The following is a 23,579-nucleotide window of genomic DNA, read 5'->3' as shown; positions in this document are numbered from 1 at the left end:
TTTAAATGTTAGCACATAAGATAATGTTCACTGCACCTCATTCACATCGATGATTAATAGATTATTAATAAATAATGTTGCTATCAGTTATAAAAATTGTTTGTATTGCTATAGTGTGTGTATGTAAAGGACAAAAGTATTAACTAAACTGTCATTAACTGTCACTCTTGTGTTCTTGTAGTTCATCCTGATCTTCACGGTGATCCAGTACAAGCCCATCACTTACAATGACTATGTGTATCCCGGCTGGTCCTTGGCTATTGGCTTTGCCATGGCTCTGTCCTCAGTGGTCTGCATACCGGTCTACGCCCTCTACAAGATCTCCAGGTCCCCAGGAGCCACCTTTAGAGAGGTACAGCACTTCAAAGTTCTCTCTCCAGTCAAACTAGGCTTCTGTAGTGTATTTCTGTTCTTAAACACAGCTGATATAAACAGCAATGGCTGTTTTGCAGCAGCAATGCACAAAACTACAGTTAAAAAGGCTAAACATTGCCCTGAGGAATGCTTAAACACATTCAAATAAGGCCAGAATGTAAAAAATGTTAATTGTTGGCACCCGAGAGTTGCGCTTGAAATTAAGTTAATCAGAGCTTTAACATCAACTGAATAACTGAACAGCTCTGAAGTGTCTGAAGTGTGTATCAGCTGGAGTATATTTGCGGAAGGCAGATAAAATGTGTTTCAAGTTGAAACCCTTTAGATGATTGAATTGCCAGTTTGTACTACTGTGTGTAAGTTCTGAAAGCAGTTGAACTGTCAGCTGATGTCTAAACCATGAGAAACTTTTAAATATCATTTCAAGTATTTTGGATTCTTTCAAATAAGTTGGAATCGTTAAAAAAAACCAAAACAGTTGTTAGTGTCAATTGACGCTCAGAGCACTTCAACTTCCAAATGAAATGTAAGGGTTGTATTGTGGACTCTCAAAACTGGTTAGTTTTTGTTCTGTGAAGTGGGGTTGTATGCAGCGCTTACCCACAGTCAGTGTTATTACCTACCATAGATGACAGTCAGCATGCTATAAGTTTGGAGAAGCAGGAAGGAGGACCAACAGCTAAGAAGCTAAGCAGTGTAGTACTGTAGACAGGTACTGCAGCAAAAAAGTATTTCAACCTCCTGCAAAAAGGCCAGCTAAAAACATCAGTATCACTTAAAGTGAAGGCTATGTTTAGAATATTGTCATTGTTTTTCCTTGCTATCATATAGCCAATGGGGAAGTTAAGCTTTTTTTTGACTGTCTTCACAGTCACCAGACTCCATTACCAAAAATATAAATTTTACCTCAGAAAAACACAGGAGTTCAAGGTCTGTAATTGTGTCACTTTGGTGTTTTAACATGTTAGTTTAGATCCAAAGAAACATACTAAAATGCCAAAGTAACACAATCACACAAACAGAAACTAACCAGTGAAGGCAGCGGTAGATCAGTGACTCTTGGAATATGCAAAGTAAAATTGCTGTTTTTGTCAAAGGAGTCTGGTGGCTCCAAAGGGAGCTTTGATCAATATAGTTGCTGTTCAATGATAAGGCAAAGAAGGTTCAAAGAAAAAAATCAAATCAGAAATTAAATGTGGTCATAGTTGTTGTCAACAGCCACCCTGCAAGACAGTGAAAAGTATCGTGTAAAATATCATTTAAAATAGGGATAACAGCTCACATTTTAGTTGGTCATAGAAATGTAGCTTAGTTTCTTTTTCCTTTATCTGATTTGTGACATTATCAGTTTGCATGTTATATAGTTATTTCTACTTTTAGCAATGGTTGTGCTGTTTCCATAGAGTTGTGGGACTTTATATTGTGACAGGAAGAAAAAACAGTCAGAAAATGTTCGGGGTCCTGAGGGTTAAGACAACATGTAATATGAGGAATAAATAATGACAGCTGTTGAAATGTCAGAAAAACATGGAGAGCATTTTAATTTAAGAAATTTAAGTGGAAGTGTCACAGTTGAAGTTTGTGCACAATAAGTAGCTGAAGAAGCATTTCAAATGTCAGACGGTGAATACATGTTTAATTCTGATTTGAAGCCTGTGTGAAGTGTTTTTTCCCCCTGTTAGTGTATTTGTTACTATTGGGACGTGTTTAAATGATTTGTCCTAAAATTCCTGCTCTGTCTGATGTGTCCATCTTCCTCTTCCTGGCTCAGCGGTTGAAGAATGCTTGCCGATCGCATCCAAAGTGGGGCCCTGCCCTGCAGGAGCACCGGACAGGCCGCTACGCCCCCATGGCCTCTGAAGACACTGTGGAGGCTCGCCCCCTAAAGGAGAAGGAGGAGCTGAAGGAAGAGCAGAAGGAGGAAGAGAAGGAGAAGGAGAGGAAGGATGAGATCAGCCTCACCATCCAGGGAAGCAACGGCTCCACCAACACACACAACAACCCCAACCCCAGCGCATAGACAGCACCACCGTCTGTCAGCGCCACTGGGCATCGCCCCACCGTCTCCTCCTTCTCTTCCTCCCTTTTCCTCCCTTCTGCTCCATCCTCACCCCACTTTCCCACAGTCCTCTGTGGGGGAGATCCCATTCGCTGGAGACCTTTACATATTGTAAGGGCTTATTATATCTATCCTAACCTCTTCTATCTATCTGTGTGTTGTCTCTAGATAAACGAAGAAAAAAAAACACGAAAGGAAAGAAAAAAATTGGGTCATCATCCAAAAGATATGTGTGTATGTTCGTGTGTGTGGGTGGCTGGGTTGTTAATTTGTTCCACATAATTTAATAATGCAGTTTGTTTTTTCCTTTCATTTTTTGTAAAACTTGTATATGTCATCTTCATATGCTGTTAGAGGTACAGTAGATTGTGAAGCTGCATGTGTTTGTTTTGTGCATGCAGCAGCATAGAGACACACACTGTTCTCCTTTATTCTGTTAGCTGGTTCTGTTTGAGATGGGCGACTTAGTAGCGGCAGTGATCTGACAGCTGGAGACTTGTAGTGGTGCTGTAACATAGAAGACGAGGGTAAACTGTGCCTGTACTGGCCATTTACAGTCTGATGAGGCTACAAAATGGAATGAAGCTCTATTCTGTGGCCAGAAAAAGAGGCGGACACACTCATTCACACTCATACACTCTGTATATTTACAGCACACAGTGACCTCAACCATAGTTGATCTCAGCTTAAGACTAAGCCTGTTGTTTTTTTATGCTGCTTCTTCTTTACAAAAATGTTTTTAAAAAAATTCTACAGAGCACAAATATTTAACAAACACCCGAGATGGCTACTGACACTTAGGGCTGATTTTCTGTGGAAATTTTCCTCCATGAGTAACTTTTTGTTCCACTAAAGCTGCTTAAACTCAGCAGAGAGACAGTGAACTGTACTGTAACTCTCTCTGCATCTACATTCACACACATGCACACACACACACACACACACACACACACACACACACACACACACACACAAAAAAAAAAAAGGTGGACGCAACTATGTATTTAGAAGTGCCATCTCTTCTTAAGTCTTCCGGGCATTCTTTTTTGAGTGAAATGCATCTTGGGGATGTGATCTGTGAAGGAGAAGCTAGAAAAGGGTCATACGTGTGTCGTAGTCGGTGTCTCTCGTGGGTCGTAGCAATCTGCCCCATTCAGGCATGTTACCAAAAACATTACCTACGTTACCTGCACATGTTTTTGGTAACATATGTATCTCAGAGACTGATCTGCTGTCAGCCTCTTACAGTCAGTGGAACCTTTAATGTATTTACAGACACTTGTTTTAAAGCTCTGAGCCAAGCTGTGCTGTAACCGATGGAAAGACAGAAAAGCAGAGAGAAGCTGCTTGTTTCCAGAAGAAAAACAGAATAAAAACTCTTCAATGTATTATGTAGTTTTAAATGTAGCTGCATAGTATCGTTCTCTCAGTAGAAGTCTCCTTTTTACCTCTCATTATTGTAAAGTAACGTAGTAAATAATAATAAAGACAGCATATGTTTATTTTGTACAAAAAATAAAAACTAAAGAATCTTAATTAACCATGTTTACCATTCCTCATCTGTGACTTGCTTTGTTGTTGTTTTGTCGGAGGGTGCGATACAATAGAGAGGACTCTCTTTAGCATGCAGGGTTGGGTTTCCCAGGAGCGTCTTATTGGAAAGCATCCAGCACAGTGTTGTAGTAGTGAGGTGGCAGAGGTTTAAGGTGGTCTGAGGACTGAACAAGCACATGGGCAGACTTTTGTTTTCCCCTTCATCTAGACCGCTGTGTGAAACACCACAGCTCTTGTGTTTTTATCCTCAGATGCTCCGTCAGGTTGGTGGAGAGATGCTCTTACCTGCACAGGCAGGGAGGATTTTGGGGAATTGCATCAGCTTTGGCTCTTTTTGCACTGTATGTTGGTGTTTGTGAGCTGTCAAATCATCAGTTTGTATAGCTAGAGGGTCGTGATGCCGGTGTGAGCATTGAACATATTAGCACAATGCACAAAATCCCATAATGTAGGCAGCATATTTATACATAGAGATGTTCTTCACTTCATAATGAGAGTTTGATGAGAAGACTGATGGATCTTGCAGCCGCAGTTTAGCATAAAAACCGGAAACAGGTGGAAACGGCAAGTCTGGCTTTGTCCAAAAGGTGTTAAATTGGTCAGATGGAGAATGGTCTGGCTGCACCTCATTATCATTCAGGCTTGTTTCTGTTTCTTTAAATTCATAACTGTCGTCTTGGGCAGTGCTAAATAGGTGCATGGGTGCAAAATAGTGAGTCAGGGAACTATCTTTGGGGTAAATATGCACACAGGGATGTGAGAACTGTCATTAAATGGCCAATTCACCAAAAGAATCACTGTTTTAGTGCATGATCCAAGTTCTTTGCTAAACCTGCCATTTTCAGGATGTTATTTGTCAGTTTGGAGGTTGTTATTGTTTTCTGTAATGAAAAGGATTGTAAAAATGGAAACAGACATGTAAAATTCACACCAGAATTGGCAGACTTATACTTGAAGTCTACATCTAGTGAGTCAGACTAGTCCACGGGTAATTCCATCCACCTACCTACCATAATTTTTGAAGCTCACGGCACAATAAAAATTGCCTAGCAGCTGGTCTCAACCAAGTAATAGCCTTGAACATAATGCCCATATATTGGCAAATTATTGTGTACAGGTGAGTTTTGGACTGAGCCAGGATTGAGGTCTCACCCTGTTTCTAGTCTTTAAGCTTTGCTAAGCTGCCTAAATGCTATCTGCAGTTTTGTATTCAGCAGACAGACATGAGAATAGTAGCAATCCTCAGATCTAACTCTCTGCTAGGTGGCAAAAAAACCTCCCAAAATGGTGAGTGATTCTGCTCATATTTTCAAAATACTGATGCACATATTCATTCTCGTGTCTCGCCACTACTCCCCGTAATCAGGTCTCCAGAGGACAGTGGTTTCCTAACACGACAGTGCAGTCACTCCAGGAATCCACAAGATTCAAAAGATGGAGTGATGCTAACACTCAGGGTAGTAAAGGTACAACAGAGGTGTAGCTGTGAATGAGAGGTCAGCGTTGAAGCACAGGAGCTCAGAAGTAGTGAATCATAGTGAGCATTCTGAAGCAAGCACACATTTATAGCCAGACCTTTAACAGGCTTTTGTACAGAAAACAGGATAGAAATATGCTCTGGTTACTCAGATAGATGGTATTTTTAGTTGGATCTGTGTTGATCCTCTGCTTCTGGTTCATTCTTAAACTATCCACGCCACATGTATTTGTAATGGTGTTGATTTTTTTACTAAAATTACTTCAAAACCAGGTGCTGTCTGACACAATACATTCCCACCAACCTTTAATCTAAACATACTGTGTTGCTTTTTCTGAAACATTAGGAAGTCCACTTCCTGAATGAGGTGAACTTATGACTCAGTGTATAATGGGACAGCTTGTAGCTCAGACCGCGTCCTGTTGGTGATCGCCTCTCTTGTGTGTTCATGTTGCTAGAAGTGAAGCTTAGCCACCATGCTACCGTGCTATCTCTCTATATATCCCAACCCTCGCCATGTCTGCTGGCCCTGCATCTCATCCTCCCATTGTACAGTAATGTAAAAACAAAATATATAATCGGACTGTGTGTGTTTGTTCCTCTTTGCTTTTACTTTGGGGGCAGGATCGGTGTGGTTTTTTTGCAGGGCGGGGGAGGGCGGGGTATCGGTTGATTTTTGTTTTTTGATTTGTCATTTTTCTCGTAGCGTAATGTAGATGACGTCAGGTGTACTGTGTATTCTGTGTGTAGTGGATTAGCTCTTATTGCTGAGCCTGCATGTCGAGCAGGCGTAGTGTCAGTATTGATGTCCATGTACCTCTAATCTGTCAGAACTAGCCGAGTCCTATTCTGCTAATAATATACAGTCTTTTAAGGAGAAAAAAAACTTTTGTACTAAAAGAAGAGAAAGGAAACTACATATTTTATCTTCAAATTTTAATCATTGTTTATCCATGGTCGATGACACTACTTTTTTGTTTTTGAAGTTGTATTCATAGGAAACTTAAGATAAAGCCAGCTGATATTAAAAGCATTGCCAAACAAAAAGCTTTGGATCGAAACTTGAACTACAAAAGAATGGTTAGTTTTTACTGTGAGCTCTGGTGTGGACAGCGGCTGCAGCTACATGACGATGCTTTTGTTCTTTGTTTTTTTGTTTTATAACAGTATTACATCGACTTCAAGCTATTTTCACACAGTGCAGTGCCACCAGTCATACATCACTGTTTACCGTTTTAATATCCTGTGGCCCTTTACCCGAGCAGTTTGGCTGTTCCTGTCTAGTTGTGTCAACAACAAAAAAAAAAACGAGCAAAATCAAAACACCAAAATTACTCTGCAACCAGGAATGAATCAGCATCAGGAACTTACATTTTCATTCTCGTGTGTAATATCATTTTGTTAGAAAACATGATTTTATGTGGACATTTTAGGAAAATAATCTGGCATATGTACCAGACCAGGGTCCAGTGTTATTTGAAATCGATTCCGCCAGAAAGCACAATTGAGATGAATTCATAATTGCATGAATAATACACCATTGCTTACCTTTACTGCACACCATTTCGGCTGTGCAGAAAGTCACTCATGTTGAAAACTAGTGAAGGTTTCGGACCATTTTTGTAAACACACTCACAGCACAACTGCTCAACTGTAGTAAAAAACAAAACTGTGATTATCTTGTTTCTGTGGTTCTCTGCAAATGACAGAACATTACCTCTTGAATTTCTTACTATTGCTCATATAAGCATAATCTCATTGCAGCACTTTAAAGAAATCATTAGTTTTTTTATAAGCAACAGGAAATATATATATATATCTATATCTATATCTATAAATAATTAGAATAATAATTCACACTTCCATATTGAAAATATAAAAGCACGTAAAGAAAATAATGTCTTTTTCAGTGGTCTGGCTGAAAGAAATTGCTGTGTTGTTGCTATGCCAGTGTGAATTGTTACAAAGGAGAAGTGGAAAAAGGAAAAGCACAAGTGAGAAAAGAGAACACAGTTCTTCTGGTACCTTCTATCATATCTATCTGTCTATCTATCTAACCATGTCTGTTCTTGTTCTTCAACCTTTAGGGCCAAAATCCATTGAAATGTCTTAGTCCTGTCAGCTGTATATCGTAAACTGTTGAATTACAAAATGGTAAATAAAATCTATTTTAAAGATCAGTTCCTGTGTTTTATTATGAAGTGCACATTTCATTCCATATGTATCATAGGTATTGTTTAATGTCTGATTTATTCTACGTCTTGGTTTTCAAAAAATTTTATTCAATTCAATTTCATTCATATAGCACAAATTCACAGCTTATGTCATCTCACAACACTTAACATAGTAAGGTACAGACCGTACGAATTTTAAACAGAGCGCAGACAACCCAAGAATCCAAAGTTGTCTTTGGATTCTCTATGAGCAAGCGATGGTGAGAAGGAACCAAAACTTGATGGGGCTGACAGAAGCAGGCTCTGGAAGGCAGCCATCTGCCTCAACTGGTTGGGGTGAGAGTGGGGATGGAGGGGTAGGACTAGCAGGATAGCAGATGGAGTCTGGCTTCCTGTACAAAATTCAAAACTCTCACATTTGTCTACAAAACTACAATAAGCTCCCTCCTACCTGAACTCTCTCATTCAGGTCTACACTCCCTCCCGTTCACTACACTCAGCCAACAAAACTTGCCTGATACGACCACCACAACAGGGCCGATCAGTAGTTAGACTCTTGTCCTCTGTGGCTCATCAGTGGTGGAATGAGTTACCAAACTCTGATTTGCAAAGTCCGTCTCAGTTTTTAAGACAAAAATAAATTTAAAAAAATACTTCCATATTGAAAATCACTTAGCTTTCTGTTCAGAGACAGTCTCAGCAAGAACTTGATCCTGTTGGCTAATTTTCTAATCACTGTAAAAGCAAAAAAAAGAACAAATCTTACAATCATGGTGCTAACAGCAGGCAGCAGTGGCAACTTGTGGTCTGTTTTCTTATTATTCATATTCTTATTAATAGGAATATTGATCAATGACAGCAAAATCAAGCACTTTATAAATGTTGTATCCGTTTATTCTGACAACAAAATGAGGGAAAAGTGAAATCCTAAGTGGACTTGTTTAATGATGATGTCTTAAATGTCTTCTTACTCAAGCAAATCTTGAAAAATGATGGGAAATAGTTGCAATAACCAGTAATTTCCACTTTAGTCTCCATTGTTCAGCAGCAGCTACAGTCTTGCTTTAATGCTTTGACATTAAAATCTTTACAAGACAAGGCATAGAAACATTTAGTTTGCTGGTCCGTTAAAATTCTGAACATAGTATGCAGCACAAATGTGTTTATATAGATGAAACCACACAGGAGATGACTGATAAAGCACAGTGAAATCTACAAATAACCCAATGCAGACTGTTTTTAGGTTCATGAAAACACAATATTTTTACAAATGTCTGAAAGAAATGGACAAAATCAATGTATTCCTAAAAACAGTGTAACATTGAATGAGAAGTGAGCAGCAGATTTAGGAGTGAACGGAGGGAAAGAGTGCTGCTGCTCTGATCTCTGTAGGTGGTGTTGGGGACAGAAGTCTAAACCTTTCTACCCACACAGAGCAGTGCAGCAGCACTTTTCTGCCCTATTTGTGATTCAGTGCTGAATTAGTCTTGTTCGACAGTGAGCTACAGAAAGCAGGTGGAGTGTCGGGTTATGGCTTTCCTATTAAATGGGGCTGGAAAGGCCATTTCCTTAAGTGCAAACTTCAGAGTCGTCTCTCTGGTGTAGGATTAGTATAGGAGGATTTCTGAGAAAAAAGTCACTTTAAATTACAACATGTACAACAGCCTAAAATGTATTAAATGCAGTATTTTTAAATTTATTATAATGCCTAATGTAAATTCATTGTATTTTTTATGTATATTTTGCACAATATCACTCTTTGACTTTATATGACACACAATACTAAACAATATTCTCACTAAAATTACAGGAATTTGCACAAAGTAGTCATAAGGTGCAGCTTTAATGAAAAATAACAATGAACAACCCCCCCCAAAAAAGGCTCATTTTATATGCTCTCATGATTATAATTGTGTCACTGTAATGACCACAGTATCATGCAGAACCAGAAGAGGGCAGCATGGCTGTAAATATAAAAACTCATCTTGTACTTAGGCATTGCTGCACCACTACATGCCAACACCAGCTTTAGGAGTATTTCAAGCTTCAGATATTCAACAACCATATGTTGTGTTGGAAAACAAACAAGTAACAACAACAAAAAAACAGTCCAGCAGGCAGATTTTACTCCCCTTTGTTTAGGTTTTCAAACGTAGGTGTATATTGTAACATTGCCGTTAGAGCCTTTAAATACACAATAGACTACATTCAGCTAAACAAAGGAATGCTTGTTGTACACAGGAGGAGCAGCATTTGCTGAAACCTTCAATACACTGTTTTTCTCCAGGAAATCTGATTTATCCTACTTAGCCTATGTAACAAATACCCACAAATTACCACTAAAACCCTATATTGCATTTGGCTTGTTGGTAAAGCCAAATGCAAATGGTAAAAGAAAAAATGTCTCATTGTTGCATTGTTTCCTAATAATTCGGAGAAACCTGTCTCATTATAGAAAATGTACAGTAGACTGATGGTGCTGCCATATTTCACAATCTGCCTGAGGATCATCCAGGTTTTTAGGATTTCATCAGTATAACGTAATTCATTTGTAGTTGTGAGTAAATCTGTCAGCAGGTAACTTGGCTCACCTCAATTTCCAAATTCTACACCAACGAAGGTTAACAATCGAGATCCATGTTGCACAATGACCTCAGTGTAAACATGCTAACAGTCTTCTTCATGTTTTCAGTTCACATGAGACTTTTAATATGACATTTCCCAAAATGTATTATGGAAAAAAACTGATATTTAAACTTGCAGGAGGGAACTTGAGTCTCCCCTCCTTCTGACAGTGTTTGCTCATGATGTATACCCAATGGTAAACCATTCTTGGACTATCATCCTCCTCTGAATGCCAAGTTTCCTTTTTATCTTTAGCATCAGAAACTTTTCCTGGATTCTGGATGCCTACTCTGTCTCCTCTGCTATAGTAGTGCTCCTCTAAGGCTCTGGCAAACCAATGAAATCCCAAAACTACAGTTCCTCAAATGGCCACTTGAGGCTGACTCCAAAGGCAAGTCAATCCCCATAGACCTCGATGTTAAAATGCCCAGCTTTACAGGAGAAATAAACATGTTTACAGCCTGGTATAACAAATTGTTTTTTTCAATTTTTTGTCAGTCCACAGCCCAGAGATGTTTGCATAATCTGCCTCAGCTCCACCTCTTTGCTCATTTTTGGATTAGCCGGGAGTTAGGCATAATCAGGCACCACACTGAGCTTAGAATCCACTGTTTGGAAGACCTATAGAGGACGTTACAGAGGGTTCATTTATATTCATATACAGTCTATTTATCTGCCACTCTCCTTGTTGCTGTAGCTTATTCCATCTGTCTCTACAGTTGCTTCCCTCTTTAGTTTTGGCAAACCAATTGCTACAGATTGACATGAAACTCATTGCTACAGGCACAGCAGCAAGGAGATACCACAACAGAAACCAGATTTAAAACTCTCATCAACTGCAAAATGCAAATAGATTCACGTAGTACACGTCAGCATAATGAGTATTGGGTGAATTCATTCAGCATCTTCTTGACTATAATGGACATTGCCCTGTCGTCTCATGTACAGCGATGTTTAATAACCTCCGTAATCTTTTTGTTCAATCTGGATCTTGTAATTACAAGATCTTTTCTTGGAACTCTGAGATGAGATTGTGAGTAAGTCATAATTACATGATAAGGTCTCCTAATTTTTCTGCAGAGGATTGTTCTCAGTCAGTTTTTCATAGTCCAGAGTCAGAGGAAAATCACCTTTCGGACATCTTGTCATAAACTATGACGACTGTCCAGGAGAAGCATGAAATTGATGGTGTTGATAGTCCAAAATCTATAGGAATCGTTGATTGAAACTGACAAATATGCATGTTAGAGTCGACAGTGTGGCCTTAAGAGGTTCAAAAGTCATGCTGATGAATGTAGATAAAAGGTCACATCAGTTTCGTCTTCTTTAAATTCTAGAGCATGTGTCTTTATCAAGTGAAATCAGAAAATGACAGCATGACCGGATCTGCTAGGACCACCGGCATCTTTTTATGGGCACAGCGACTGCAGCCAAGTCATTTTATCACCTGGCCATAACATCCATCATGGGTGCCACCAGGCCACAGGATTAAGCTACATAATGAACACAGCTAGATGTCAGTGGTTTGTTAACTGCCGGACCCACATACACAAACACACACAAGACTTCTTATTCTCATTTCTGGCGTGCTGTTTATCCAGCTACACGAGTCTGCTCTCGCTTCTGTTTATCAGAGACACAATCTCATCAGCTCCAGCAGTCCTGTTTGGGACAGATAGGAAGCAACAAAATCGCCTCGAAGAATGGATTAGCAGCTGAATCATACATAGTTTTCCGAGCAATAACAGACAGGTGTAACTGGTGATTATCGTCCTTCTATGTTCACAATATTGTCCTCACAACAACAGTGCAGTGAAGTGCTACAGTCTGTGTGTCAGGGGTGGCTGAAGGACATTTCCCAGACTGGAGGGATTTTTTTTTTTTTTTTTTTTTTTTTGACAGAAAGTAATTTTCCTGCCTGTGGAAGCATTGTTGCATTTTGTTTGAAAGGTGACTCCAGTTCTGGGAACCCAACACTTTCTCCTTTCCAGAACTGAAATACAGCCGACGCTCAGGGTCACAGCGAGCAAGCTGGAGGTCCTCGGCTTTTGTCAGCCGTTAATATACCACATAACCACACAGCTGCGACGCCTTCACTTTATACTGTCATTAATGAAACTGGGGAGCGAGCGAAAGTGGCTGTTATTGTTATTCACATCATCCGACACCAGCCGGAGATTAATGAATTAACTGAACGACACTTCATCTTGGTGTCAGCCCGTCATTAATCAAGCAGTGATTTTAATACAATGTATTGGAGAAGAGTCGAGAGGTTTGCCATCATAAGTTGAGCTGTAAGTGTTAATCTGCAATACTTTTGGTAATCAATTACGAGTTTAGGTCATTTATCAAACACAAGTGCCAAACGCAATTCTTGAATGTGATAAAAGATGGATACAGCCTCCAGTTCTGAACACTGAAGTGTCTGAAACCTTCATTTCTTTTGAACAGCCAGCATGGAATGACTCCTGAGGTTTTAGGTCATGTTATTGACAGATCGATTTACAGGTTGTACATGTTTGTCTGTGTTTAGTGACCTGAGTTCAGATCCAGTCCTTACTTATCACATCCAATTTCAAAAGCGGAAGATTGTGGTGACCCGATTTCTGAATCACGGCTCGGGGTCATTTCAACTAAGTTCACTAAATTAAAGGAAAAGTCACACCTGACCATCTCATATTTGTCAGAGTTTTATCTGTGCATGCATGTTTTTAAGTATAAGGTGTAAAATCTGGTTTCAAAGCTAACAGTTTTTGAGCCAATTCTTAAAGAAAGTGGAGTCATGTCTATTTTTACGTGTATTTTTCTTCGCACCAATCTGTGGATCGATGTTTAAAGCACCAGAACTTGAGAAATAATGCAGCTAGAGCCCTGACATTTTGTAGGCTTATTGGTATGCATATATGGTCTTCAGTGGTACAACCCTGCTTTGAAAGAATAATACAAATCAGCTATATGATGGTGCAAATTTGGCTAAAAAAAATTTCAACATTTCTGTCCACTCCAATATTCCACAAAAAAACCTTTATTTTACCCTAAGATGCTGTTTATTTCATCCTTTGATTGTCAGCAAGAGGAGCTTTTGAAATGTTGCGTATGGTGCCAGTCAGAGGCATACTTTATGAGAAAGAAATTATCAAAATAAATGTTTAACCATTAATGCCCAATATTTGAACATGCATTGAGCAGGTATGATGGTAAAAGCACTCCAATGGTGTCTCAACTGGAAGAATTAGAAAAATCATGGTTTTCTGAGTCATAGTGCTTCAAATAATTTCATAAAAAAAAGTGGTACCATACCAACAGTTGGTTCTCACTGCTTCAGTTTGTAGTGTGATCCAGGTTGTGGCAAGATTTAAAACAACTAAGTTTATCACCGACAGAACACATTCTTAACTTGGCATGAAGAAAACAATGCAAAAATCGCAATGACGCCCCCACTTTTTATAGAATTTTTTACTCATAAACTAATGTTACCTATCACCCCAGATTTTACACATGGTCTACTCAGTCAATATTTACTACTTTTTTTTTTTTTTTTTAAATTGAATTGACCCACAAATCTATAGGCAACATCAAAGTGGTGGCATCCATTTTTTAATATACGGTCTGTTCTAACATGGTAGGCATGGAAAACTCTACACAGGCCAGTGAAAGTTATGCAAAATGTCTTTTTTTGACAAACAGGCTGCAAAATTGCTTTTGCTTATGCTAAAAGACAACCTGGTTTCATTTAGGCACCACAACAACTTTGTTATGTCTAAATAAAGATACGGTCTGGATAAAGAAGTACACCTGTGGAAATACTAACCACAAAGCTCCAGTGGTTTCTTAGGTTGCTGGGGTGTTGAGACCACAAGAATGGGCCCTAAAAAAGCAAAAAGCATCTCACAAACAGCAACTGAAAACACCAAGTGTGAAAATACTTTGGGATTCCAGCTCCAGTCTCCTGGATGAAAGTCTTGTGTTCGGTTAATGTCACCACTTCGCCTTTAAGCTCCTGATGTAGACAGGACTAGTATTACCTGGGGATCTTGGCATTTATAAATATATTTTTTAAAAATTCAGCATTTTGGGTGCAAATTCAGGAGTCGACACAGCACGGAGACCCATTGACAGGAGTTAACTCAAATCCATGAGAAGAGCAACATCTCAAAGGAAGAGGGATGAGATGGATGGCAGCACGGCAGCAGGTGGTAAGGAACATTATGCCGTCTTTCAGCAGGCTCGACACAGCTTAATAATGCCATGCACCAAAATAATGTGGGGAAATTTGAGGAAAACACAGACCCTGTTTATCATGTGTGAAAGCACGGCAGGAAACACAGATGTGGGGGTGTGATTTCTAAATCACATGAGGGTCCCCAGCAATGTTCCCTGTAATTTTTCCTGAGTCTGAGCAAACACACAAACTCCCTGAGCGTCCCTTGGACCACTGTGAGCAACATCAGACGTGTGCACTGTGGTCACACCAGCATCACATCCATTCAAGTTACATGGTTCATTAAAAGAATCAAATTGCAGCATTTACATTTCTGTTAAAACACTTTGACAACAGGAGCCAGTTGAAGGCTGCAGTGATTTTAGTGACACTACAATGTATAAGAGTGAAGTTATTGAATATTTGTCTTTTACTGTTGCAGTGGTTTTGCAAATTGCAGACGGACCCTGTTCACTCCATAGACACCAATGTTATTCCTGTAGCTTGAAAGACAGCTACTTTTGATAAAACTGGGCTTGTAGCACATTGTCTGCCTTGCAACAATGGGAAAGAGGCACCGTTTATGTTTTGACAACCTATATCTAATGAGTTATTGATGCTGGAAGTCTGAATCTGTGAATATCTTTCCAACTTTACTGAACTTGGGGCCACTACCACCTAAGGAGTGATATATTTAATTTTGAAAAAAGCATTTAGCCTTACTTAAAGCTTTAAGTGCTTTATTAACACGGAACTAAAAATTTTGTATTGTTTTACTATCACAGGTTCTGTCTGAAAAGAGGTGGCATCATTTTAAACAGTGAAATCAAACTAACAAAATGTAATGATCAACCAGTGAGCAATACTGGATTCTGCAAAAACATAAACAACTTTTTAAAAAATCTAAATCTTATCTTAACACAGTTAATGTAGTAACTTATTTTTGTGTGTATGCATGTATTTATTGATTTATTTAGTACTGTTAACATATCAGAGTTCTGAGTGAATTTTTCTTAAGATAGACAAAGACCATTTATTGATTACATATAGGCTGTTAAATATTTATTTAAAAAAAGCATTTTAAAGAAAACAACTTAGGCATTTATTGAGTCACTAAAATACTGTAGAGTACAGACCACATCAGCATGATTATAAGCATCCTCTGGTAAATTAACAACCAGATACTGATGTCTCTCACCATATGGACTTCAGGAGATGACTGGGGGATGATAAACTGTGACCTACTGGTTGGGTTCTCTCTGTTCTCATGTTTCTTACATGTTTGTCCCCTGACAGCCGGGTCCTAATGTTTTTTGAGCAACACACCATACTATGACGTTTTTACAATGATGGTTCTACTATGGAACCAGTTTGACATGTTCAGGTGTTCTTTGTGTGAAAACTCAGAGATTTCAGGGATCAGAAGGTGGTTTTCAACTTTCTTTGTTAACTTTCTGCTTCAACTTTAAACTAAATTTCCTTCACTAAGCCAGCCCTCTGGACTTCCAGTAAGCTGTGTTCCTATTGGCTGTCCAGGTGGCTGCTTGGTGTTATCAGGAACACCTGAGCAGCTTGGTATTATCAGGAACACCTGAGCAGCTCAGTGTCTTCCTGCTTTATTTAGCTGCAGACAAACATTTCCTCTGCTTCTCTTCACCACTGAACTGGGTTTGGCTCCATTGCTTTACTTTGTTCTTTAGGCATTGGTTTGCAGCTTCCAGCATTAAAATCGTCTTTAATGTGTTTCTTGGTGCGTTTTAGGGCTTTGTACTGGATAGTTGTCTTGGTAAAGGTGGTTCTTTAGCCACAGTTAGCACATGGTGCTAATGTGTGCAGTGATTAGTGGATTTGGAGCAGCTGAGTTGTGTCTTTATCTTGGCTGTAGTGAGTCTTCAGAGGTTTTTGGTCAGACACATTCTGTATTCTTGTTTGAGAACCAACGTTGGTTGTCCAGAAGGTAAGAGTTTCTGTCCTGATTCTCTGTTCTCAGAGGTTCTCTGGTAGGCTGCAGGAGACTTTAGCGTTTGGGTTGTGCTAGTTTGGTTTTTGTATGGTTTCATTTGGACGACTATCTTGAAGTCCCTCCATGTGGTTTAGTGAGGTTTTCTGCAACAGTTCTACAAAGCAACCTGCAGCAGAAGAGACTTTGAGAGTTTTTAGGAAGTTCTGGAGACCAGACTTTAGAGCAGCAGAAACATTTGTCAGCAGTTTGAGCAGGAGAAGGTGAGCTTCAGAGTAGAAATGAGACAGAAACCTTCTTGACCCGTGTGGTGAGGTCCTGTACCAAGAGTTTGAGCAGGTTGTGAAGAGTCTGTAGTTCTTTGGTCTGAAAGCACAAGAAGAGTCGACTCATTAAAGGAGAAAACAGGAGATATTGTTGGTTCTTCTGTCGCTCTGCAGTTTCCTTAGACTGAATATCAAGTTTATATTTTAAATGATTTCCAATGTGAGCCCAAGAAGACTTCAATAAACTCCCTCCATCCCCTGGACACAACATATTTTATTACGATGTTTTGGGGTTTTTTTGTTTTTAATATGTTGAGTTTTAATCATAGTTTTAGCATAGTTTATTTTTCTCTGTGCTTGTTTAGTTTTGTCATCTGTGTGAAAGGTGCTAAACAAATAAAGCTGAATTGATAAAATGAATAATTGACTAACTCATGATTGTGACAACAGAAGTATTTTCATTGTGATTTAAGGGTTTGTTTTATGTGTAAGGTTAGGGTTAAAATCTTGACAGAAAAAAAAGATTAATGAAATAAACTACACTTTTAAAAAAAGCAATTAAATTTAAAAAAGCATTTAATACAACAAAACTTTTAAAAAGAAAATTAAACATTAAATAAAATTACATTATATTAAATGGATGAAATATTTAATTAGATAATTAAACAGAAGATACAAAATGTAATTATGAAATTAAACACAATTTTTTAAACAAAAATATTGAACATTAAAGATGAAATATTTTATATAATTAAACATTTAAAAAATACAATTAAACAAGAATATTATACATTTAAAAAATGCAAAACATTTTAATTAGATTATTAAACCTTTAAAAAGACAAAACATTTAATTAAGAAATTAAATGTTTAATTAGAAAATTAAATCTTAAAGACAATAAAATTTTAACTAGGAATTAAAAAAAATACAATGAAGCATTTAAAAAGAAAATTAAACATTAAAAGGTGGTAAAACATTTAAAAAGAAAAACCTTAAAGATTTAATCGAAAAATTAAACACTGGGAAAGAAAAGGAAATTTTTCAAACAAGCCGATAAAACATTTGAAAAAACAACAATTAAACATTAAAAAACATTTCGAAATCAATCAGACATTAGAAAAGAATAAAAGGTGAGAAAAGAGCAAAACTAAACATTTAAGAAGAATCAAACTAAAGACAAAACATTTGAAAAGACACCAGTTAAACTTTAGAAGATCAAATTAAACAGAAGAGACAATAAAACGATCAAAAAGCAAAAACAGATAAAGTCTTAAAGTTTTCTAGTCTGAAATGAAAACATCAAGTTGTTTCTTCAAACATTTCCTCTTTCTATGTTCTTGGTTTGATTGTGGACAGATTTACTAAGAACTCATTTCAGAAAACTGCTTTCCAGATAAAGTCTACTAGTAGTTGAAGGCATCGATCAAACTAATGTTACCTTCTGATCTCCACAAACTTTACTGTTCAGTGAAGAGAATCAAAGTTTGTTGAGGATTTCTAAAAAACCCACAGGTGAAGGTCTGAGAAGAACTCAGATGGATGGTCTAAATGTGAAATCAAGACTCATGGTCACAAGTTTTAAGGCTTCTGTTAACCAGAAAGTTCAAACTAACAGAGAAGTACTGAGAAACTTTTAAAATTCAGTCCTCAGACTGTCTAAGGTTCAAACTAACAGAGAATACTGAGAACTTTTAAGATTTCAGTCCTCAGACTGTCTGAAGGTTCAAACTAACAGAGAACTACTCAGAACTTAAGATTTCAGTCCTCAGACTGTCTGAAGGTTCAAACTAACAGAGAACTACTCAGGAACTTAGAAGATATCAGTCCTTGGACTGTCTGAAAGTTCAATCTAACAGAGAACTACTGTGGGACTTAGAAAATTTCAGCCCTCAGACTGTGTGAAAGCTCAGGTCCTGAGGACTCGGGAGGTGTGGAGGCTTTGGAAAGTCTTGGAACTGAGGGTTCCACCCTCCAGCACAAAGGCTGAAGTCCAACCTCCTGAGAAAAACGGTCGAGTCGAGACTCGAGTTAAAAAAAAACTCGAAAACGACAAAAAATAGATGATAAATGCGCAAAAAAAAGAAGAATTAGTATCTGAGCGAGTAGCTCAGGGGATAAGAAGAGGACTAAAGGGAAGGTCGCAGGTTCAAGACCCACCACCGGCCTTTTCTTTCTTTGTCTTTGTCAGGATTTTGAGAAAATTTAAGAAGTGTCTGGTCTTGAACCAGCGACCTGCAGCTCCATAGGCAAATCCTTAACTCACTGAGCTACAGATCAGATAAAAAGAAATAAATTCGTCGTCCCTTTGGCATCGTAGTTTCCTGAAGTGACCACATGGGTGGAGCCAAGGCGGAGTCTGGGTGGAGTCAGGGCGGAGAGTAGGCGGGGAGGTGGGTGGCGGCCTCCCCCTCTACTCCCCCACCTCCCCACCACCCACCACACCTTCCCCCGCCCGACGAGTTCTTCGAGTCTCCACGAGTTCTTCGAGTCTCCACGAGTTCTTCGAGTCTCCAGGTTTTCCCGAGTTTCTGGAGTTTCCACCAGGTCGGAGGCAGAACAAGTTGTCATGAAGAGGTGTTGAAGTCGGCCAGGATGGACTGACTTTTTACAGCGACTAGAAGGAAGACCACTAGAAGAGCAGGTCTTTAACCACCATCCATAAAATCCATGGAGTCGCTCCAGAGAAATGAAGGGAGGTCAACTTTTATCAACCTCCATCCAGATGTTCAACTTGATATCTTTACTTTGACATTTTTAGCACCACAAACCTTTAGTATCACACTTTATTATCATTTATTAGGACTTTAATGGAATCCACCAGCAGATTTAGTTTTTGTTGACAAACTTTATTCTTGTCGTCGTGGGACTGCAGTATTTAAAACTGTTCCTTCTATTTGACCTCATGTTTATTAGTTTTAGTGGAGAAAGTTTTGTCAATTAGTCTCTTAAAAACTAAATAATAAATTGGATTAGTCAAGAGGTTTAAATTTCTTACTTTGTCATATTTTAAATATGACAAAAAAATATAAAAATAAAGTCTTGAGACAATTTGACCTGTAATTGGCGTTATATAAATAAAATTGAATTAAAATTGTATGTATCTTGTAATGTTGGAGTAATTCAGCCATATATGTTGGAAAACACATTTTCTTTGTCCATTAATCTGTTGTTTTCTCCAGTAATTCATTTCTTGTTTTGGTTTATAAAATGTCAAACCCAAATATATTCAGTTTACTGTCATAAAAACCAAAAAGATTTACATTCATGATGCAGGAATCAGGCAGTTTTTCACTTTTTATCTTAGTTTAGTCAGAAAGATAGTTGATAATGTGTGAATTGTTGCAGCTTGTGAGCCGTAAAGGTTTTAATCTTTGGGGCCGAGTGTCAAAAAACATTTAGAAACCAACATCAACAAAACACTCAACAAAGATTTGAACATCATTAAAGGGAAATCCAACTTTTGCATGACAATGTCTAATTAAAGGACATTTATTTCCAACGTAAATGTGTGATATTCATCCTCTGGAGCTTTCTCTTCACATCGTCTTCCACCTGGACTGGTTTGGTCGGGAGCATGTGCAACAAACATTTGAAAAACTGCACTTTAACATCAATGAATGACACTGAAGTTTAATCTCTACATAAATGAGACTGAGTCTGGATGTGCTGCTCTGTCATTAACTCCTAAGTTTAGGGAAAGTTCAAACAAAAGAGGACAGTTCAGATAAGACTTGAGAATGAGCTTATTTTGAACAAACATCTCAGACTTTCTGAGCTTCAGCACCTCTAGCAAGATATTTTAACAACAAGCAACTCAAGAGATCCAGAAGTTGGAGAGAGTTAGCTTTAGCTGAGCCAAAGAACATGTGGGACGCTAACCTAGCAAACATTTCAGACTTTTCTCTGTGAATTCTGAGAAATAATTTCTATTTAATGACAGAGCTACACATCTTAACTCAGTCTCATTAAAACAGACTCTAATTCAGTGTCATCCATCCATATTAAAGTGCAGTTACCCAAAATGTTTGTTGCATGAGCTCCAACAAAACCTGTCCAGGTAGAAGGCCACTTTGACAAACAGGAAGTGGAAGATTCCAAGCAGATTTATAGAAGGGGGAACCGGACTGTACTAAGTGTGGTCGAGTATAGAGGGGTGTTTTGTGGGTTTTTAAGGCTGATAATGATTATTAGTGAGACATTTGGAGTAGATATTCATTTGCAGTAAATGAAAGTATTTAAAATCTTGGAGTTAAACTTAGAAGAACACAAACTCTAACAGAAAACTTTGTTGATACGTTTTTGTTTTGTTTACAGATGTTAAAGGAGTTTTATTCGTGACGTATAACCAATCAAATCACTCCAGAAGACAGAGCGACCACAGGTAGATAAAGGTTCAGAGCCAAAGTAGCACCATTTTTAAATGTATTTATTACCGTAAATCAGTAAAAAATAAAATACTGATAATCAGTAAATCAGTCAGCCCACAATTACTACAATTCTACAATGTATGTCTCTTTCCTTTGACTTGTTATTTGTACAATATACGATGTATATGATGGTGTTTTTTCATACCAAAGGCTATACTATGATGTTTTCTAAGAGACATACGATGCTACTCTGTTCTGGCTCTGGGCCGCTGCACTCCTCCTCTGTTGTTTTCTGGATTGTACTCAGCTGCATGCCTTCGTCCACCAGGCCTCCGTTGACTCGTCCCGCCTGCCGTCTCTGGAGCTGAAGCTGGATTGGAACAGACCAAAGTACAGTCCAATCACGATGCCAGCTGCCTCTCAAAAGGCTCCTTCATCTGGCAGGTGGGCACTTCTTCTGAGGGGAAGCTGAGCTGGCCCGCAGAACTTTGGAGATGTGTTCCAGTGGTTGGTGGATGTGTGGGGAGATAGAGAGGGACCTTTGAATTGTTCAGAAAGGAAAACAGGGAACCCATTGGTAGTTTTAGTTTAGGGTGCTACTGCGGTGTGTTTTTGGGTTTTAAGAGGTGAACAGGAAGAGTTTTTTTTCGTATTGATTATCTTTTACTTTGTTCCTGGTTGGAATGCCCATCAATGTCAACATGAAGTTCACTTTTAGTTCTGTTTATTTATTTTTATTTTACTAACACCCATTTGTTTTTAACCCCCTCACATGTTGTGTTGTTGTAAACTTACTCTTTCAAATAAATTCTCGTCTAACCCTCTGGAAACCAGCGTTTGGACTGTTTTTGTGTTGCTCCTCACCTACTGACAGCTGTGGACTAAAGGCTATACTGTGACGTTTTTAGAGCGACATGCTATACTATGATGTTTGTTGGGCGACACGCTATACTATAGGCTTTTTTAATTGACATATTACTGTGACTTTTTTTGTTTTAGTTTTTTTTTTTTTTAGCAACATATAAGAATTCGAACAGTTTTAAAAGTTACTATACTTTTACTTGTGCAATGAAATTATTATTCTATGGCATTTTTTAGATGACATATTATACTCTGATGTTTTCTTGAATTACATACTATTTTGACAATATACTGCACTATGACATTTTTTGAACCACATATCATACATGACAATTTTAGGCAACATCCTATCATTTTGCGCTTTTTGAACCACATAATAATCTATGTTTTGTTTTTTTTTCTTGCCAACATGCTGTACTATGAACTACAGGCCATACTATGTTATTCTTGAGTAAAGCATACTATACTTTGACATTTTCTGAACTACATCCTATACTATGGCGTTATACACAGAGTGCTTTGGTTACATGTTGATTTATAATCTAGATTTTTTTCTGTTTTGTTTTTTGACGGATTACCACAGACCTGACCGTGAACACCGTTGACACCCACCTCAGGGAGACGCTGCCTAAGATCTCAAGGCTGCTTGGTCGTGGTCTTTCTGGCACGTACTCTTCCAAGATGAGCCGGGAAGTTTAACACTGATGGAATGACACCAGGTCTAAGCCGACAAACTTCCAATTCCTCCTCAACCCATAGTCTCTGGGAAACCTACATGGAGTAAGAAAAGTAGACAGAGAAGTAATTAAGTCTGTACACAACATATTAAAAAGAAATCATGCTAATAAATTAAGTACAAAGAACCGAATTCGCCAATATACTGGAGACCAGAGCTATTTAATTTGATAAGTATAACCTTGTTTAGTAACATTTCAATTATTTGAGAGCAGTCCTAAAGAACTGCCTGTAATCCCAATCATAAAATGGGTTTGGAGGAAGAACATAGATGGTAATCTGGATATACATGAGTTAGGCTTTATAACTACTATTGGTAGTATTGGTGGTAGTAATAGCAATGTGACTACTACTAGTAGTAGTGGTAGTACACACTACTGCTGCTGATACTGGCACTGCTACTACAACTTGTAATACTATTACAAATGCTGATACTAGCTGTTTATACTACTACTGCTTGTACTTTTAGTATTACTACTACTGCTTGTACAACTATACTACAGCTACTATTAATCGTCTGGTATTTGGTTGTCAAGCTGCTAGCTCGCCTTAGCGTTTTGCTAGTGGCTAACTAGTTAGCTCTCATAGACTGGAAGCTCTCAACAAGATTTCATAATGAAAAAAGAGCCAAAAACTATTCTTACCTATGAAAAGTCATTCCAAGTTTCCTTGTCTCAATCGTACGACGTAGTGTGTAATTGTATGCAGCACAGTGAGCCGGCATACTTGTTGTTTCCGTTTTCACGCCGTCTACTTGGGCTGCCACAAACGACGCGTCGACGAATCGCCTGAGCACGATACGTCATCAAAAGCGGACGTGAGCGCGCAATGCAACAGAAATCACCGTCCGAGTGGAGCGCGAAACACGCATGGACATCCGCGCTGTATCGTGCATATATAGTATATGCATATAATATATGCACAA

At 38.4% G+C, this 23,579-nt stretch overlaps 1 protein-coding gene and 1 long non-coding RNA gene across 5 annotated transcripts in view; one reads left to right on the top strand and one right to left on the bottom strand.

Annotated features, from left to right (window-relative positions):
- The window catches only part of slc6a9 (solute carrier family 6 member 9), an 82,162-nt gene extending 74,517 nt beyond the window's left edge, over positions 1–7,645 (top strand). For all 3 annotated transcript variants that reach the window (XM_023291881.3, XM_023291883.3, XM_023291880.3), the window contains 2 exons: positions 182–352; positions 2,147–7,645. In XM_023291881.3, the coding sequence (XP_023147649.2) occupies positions 182–352; positions 2,147–2,395 (420 nt within the window). In that variant the 3' untranslated portion in view covers positions 2,396–7,645. The remainder of the gene's footprint in view (positions 1–181; positions 353–2,146) is intronic.
- A 7,904-nt stretch (positions 7,646–15,549) lies between these two features.
- LOC129349762 (uncharacterized) lies at positions 15,550–23,408 on the bottom strand. Of its 2 annotated transcripts, none has more exons than XR_008602875.1 (3): positions 23,299–23,408; positions 22,532–22,690; positions 15,550–16,791 (listed from the first exon to the last, which is right to left on the bottom strand). It is a non-coding gene; the product is annotated as an uncharacterized LOC129349762 (long non-coding RNA). The 2 variants fall into 2 exon arrangements; XR_008602874.1 differs by lacking the exon at positions 15,550–16,791 and adding an exon at positions 21,538–21,597.
- Between the last annotated feature and the right edge of the window lie 171 nt (positions 23,409–23,579).

Source organism: Amphiprion ocellaris, chromosome 10, assembly GCF_022539595.1.
Source record: "Amphiprion ocellaris isolate individual 3 ecotype Okinawa chromosome 10, ASM2253959v1, whole genome shotgun sequence".
In the NCBI taxonomy this organism is placed as follows: Eukaryota; Metazoa; Chordata; class Actinopteri; family Pomacentridae; genus Amphiprion; species Amphiprion ocellaris.
This window is presented reverse-complemented; position numbering and strand designations above follow the sequence as displayed.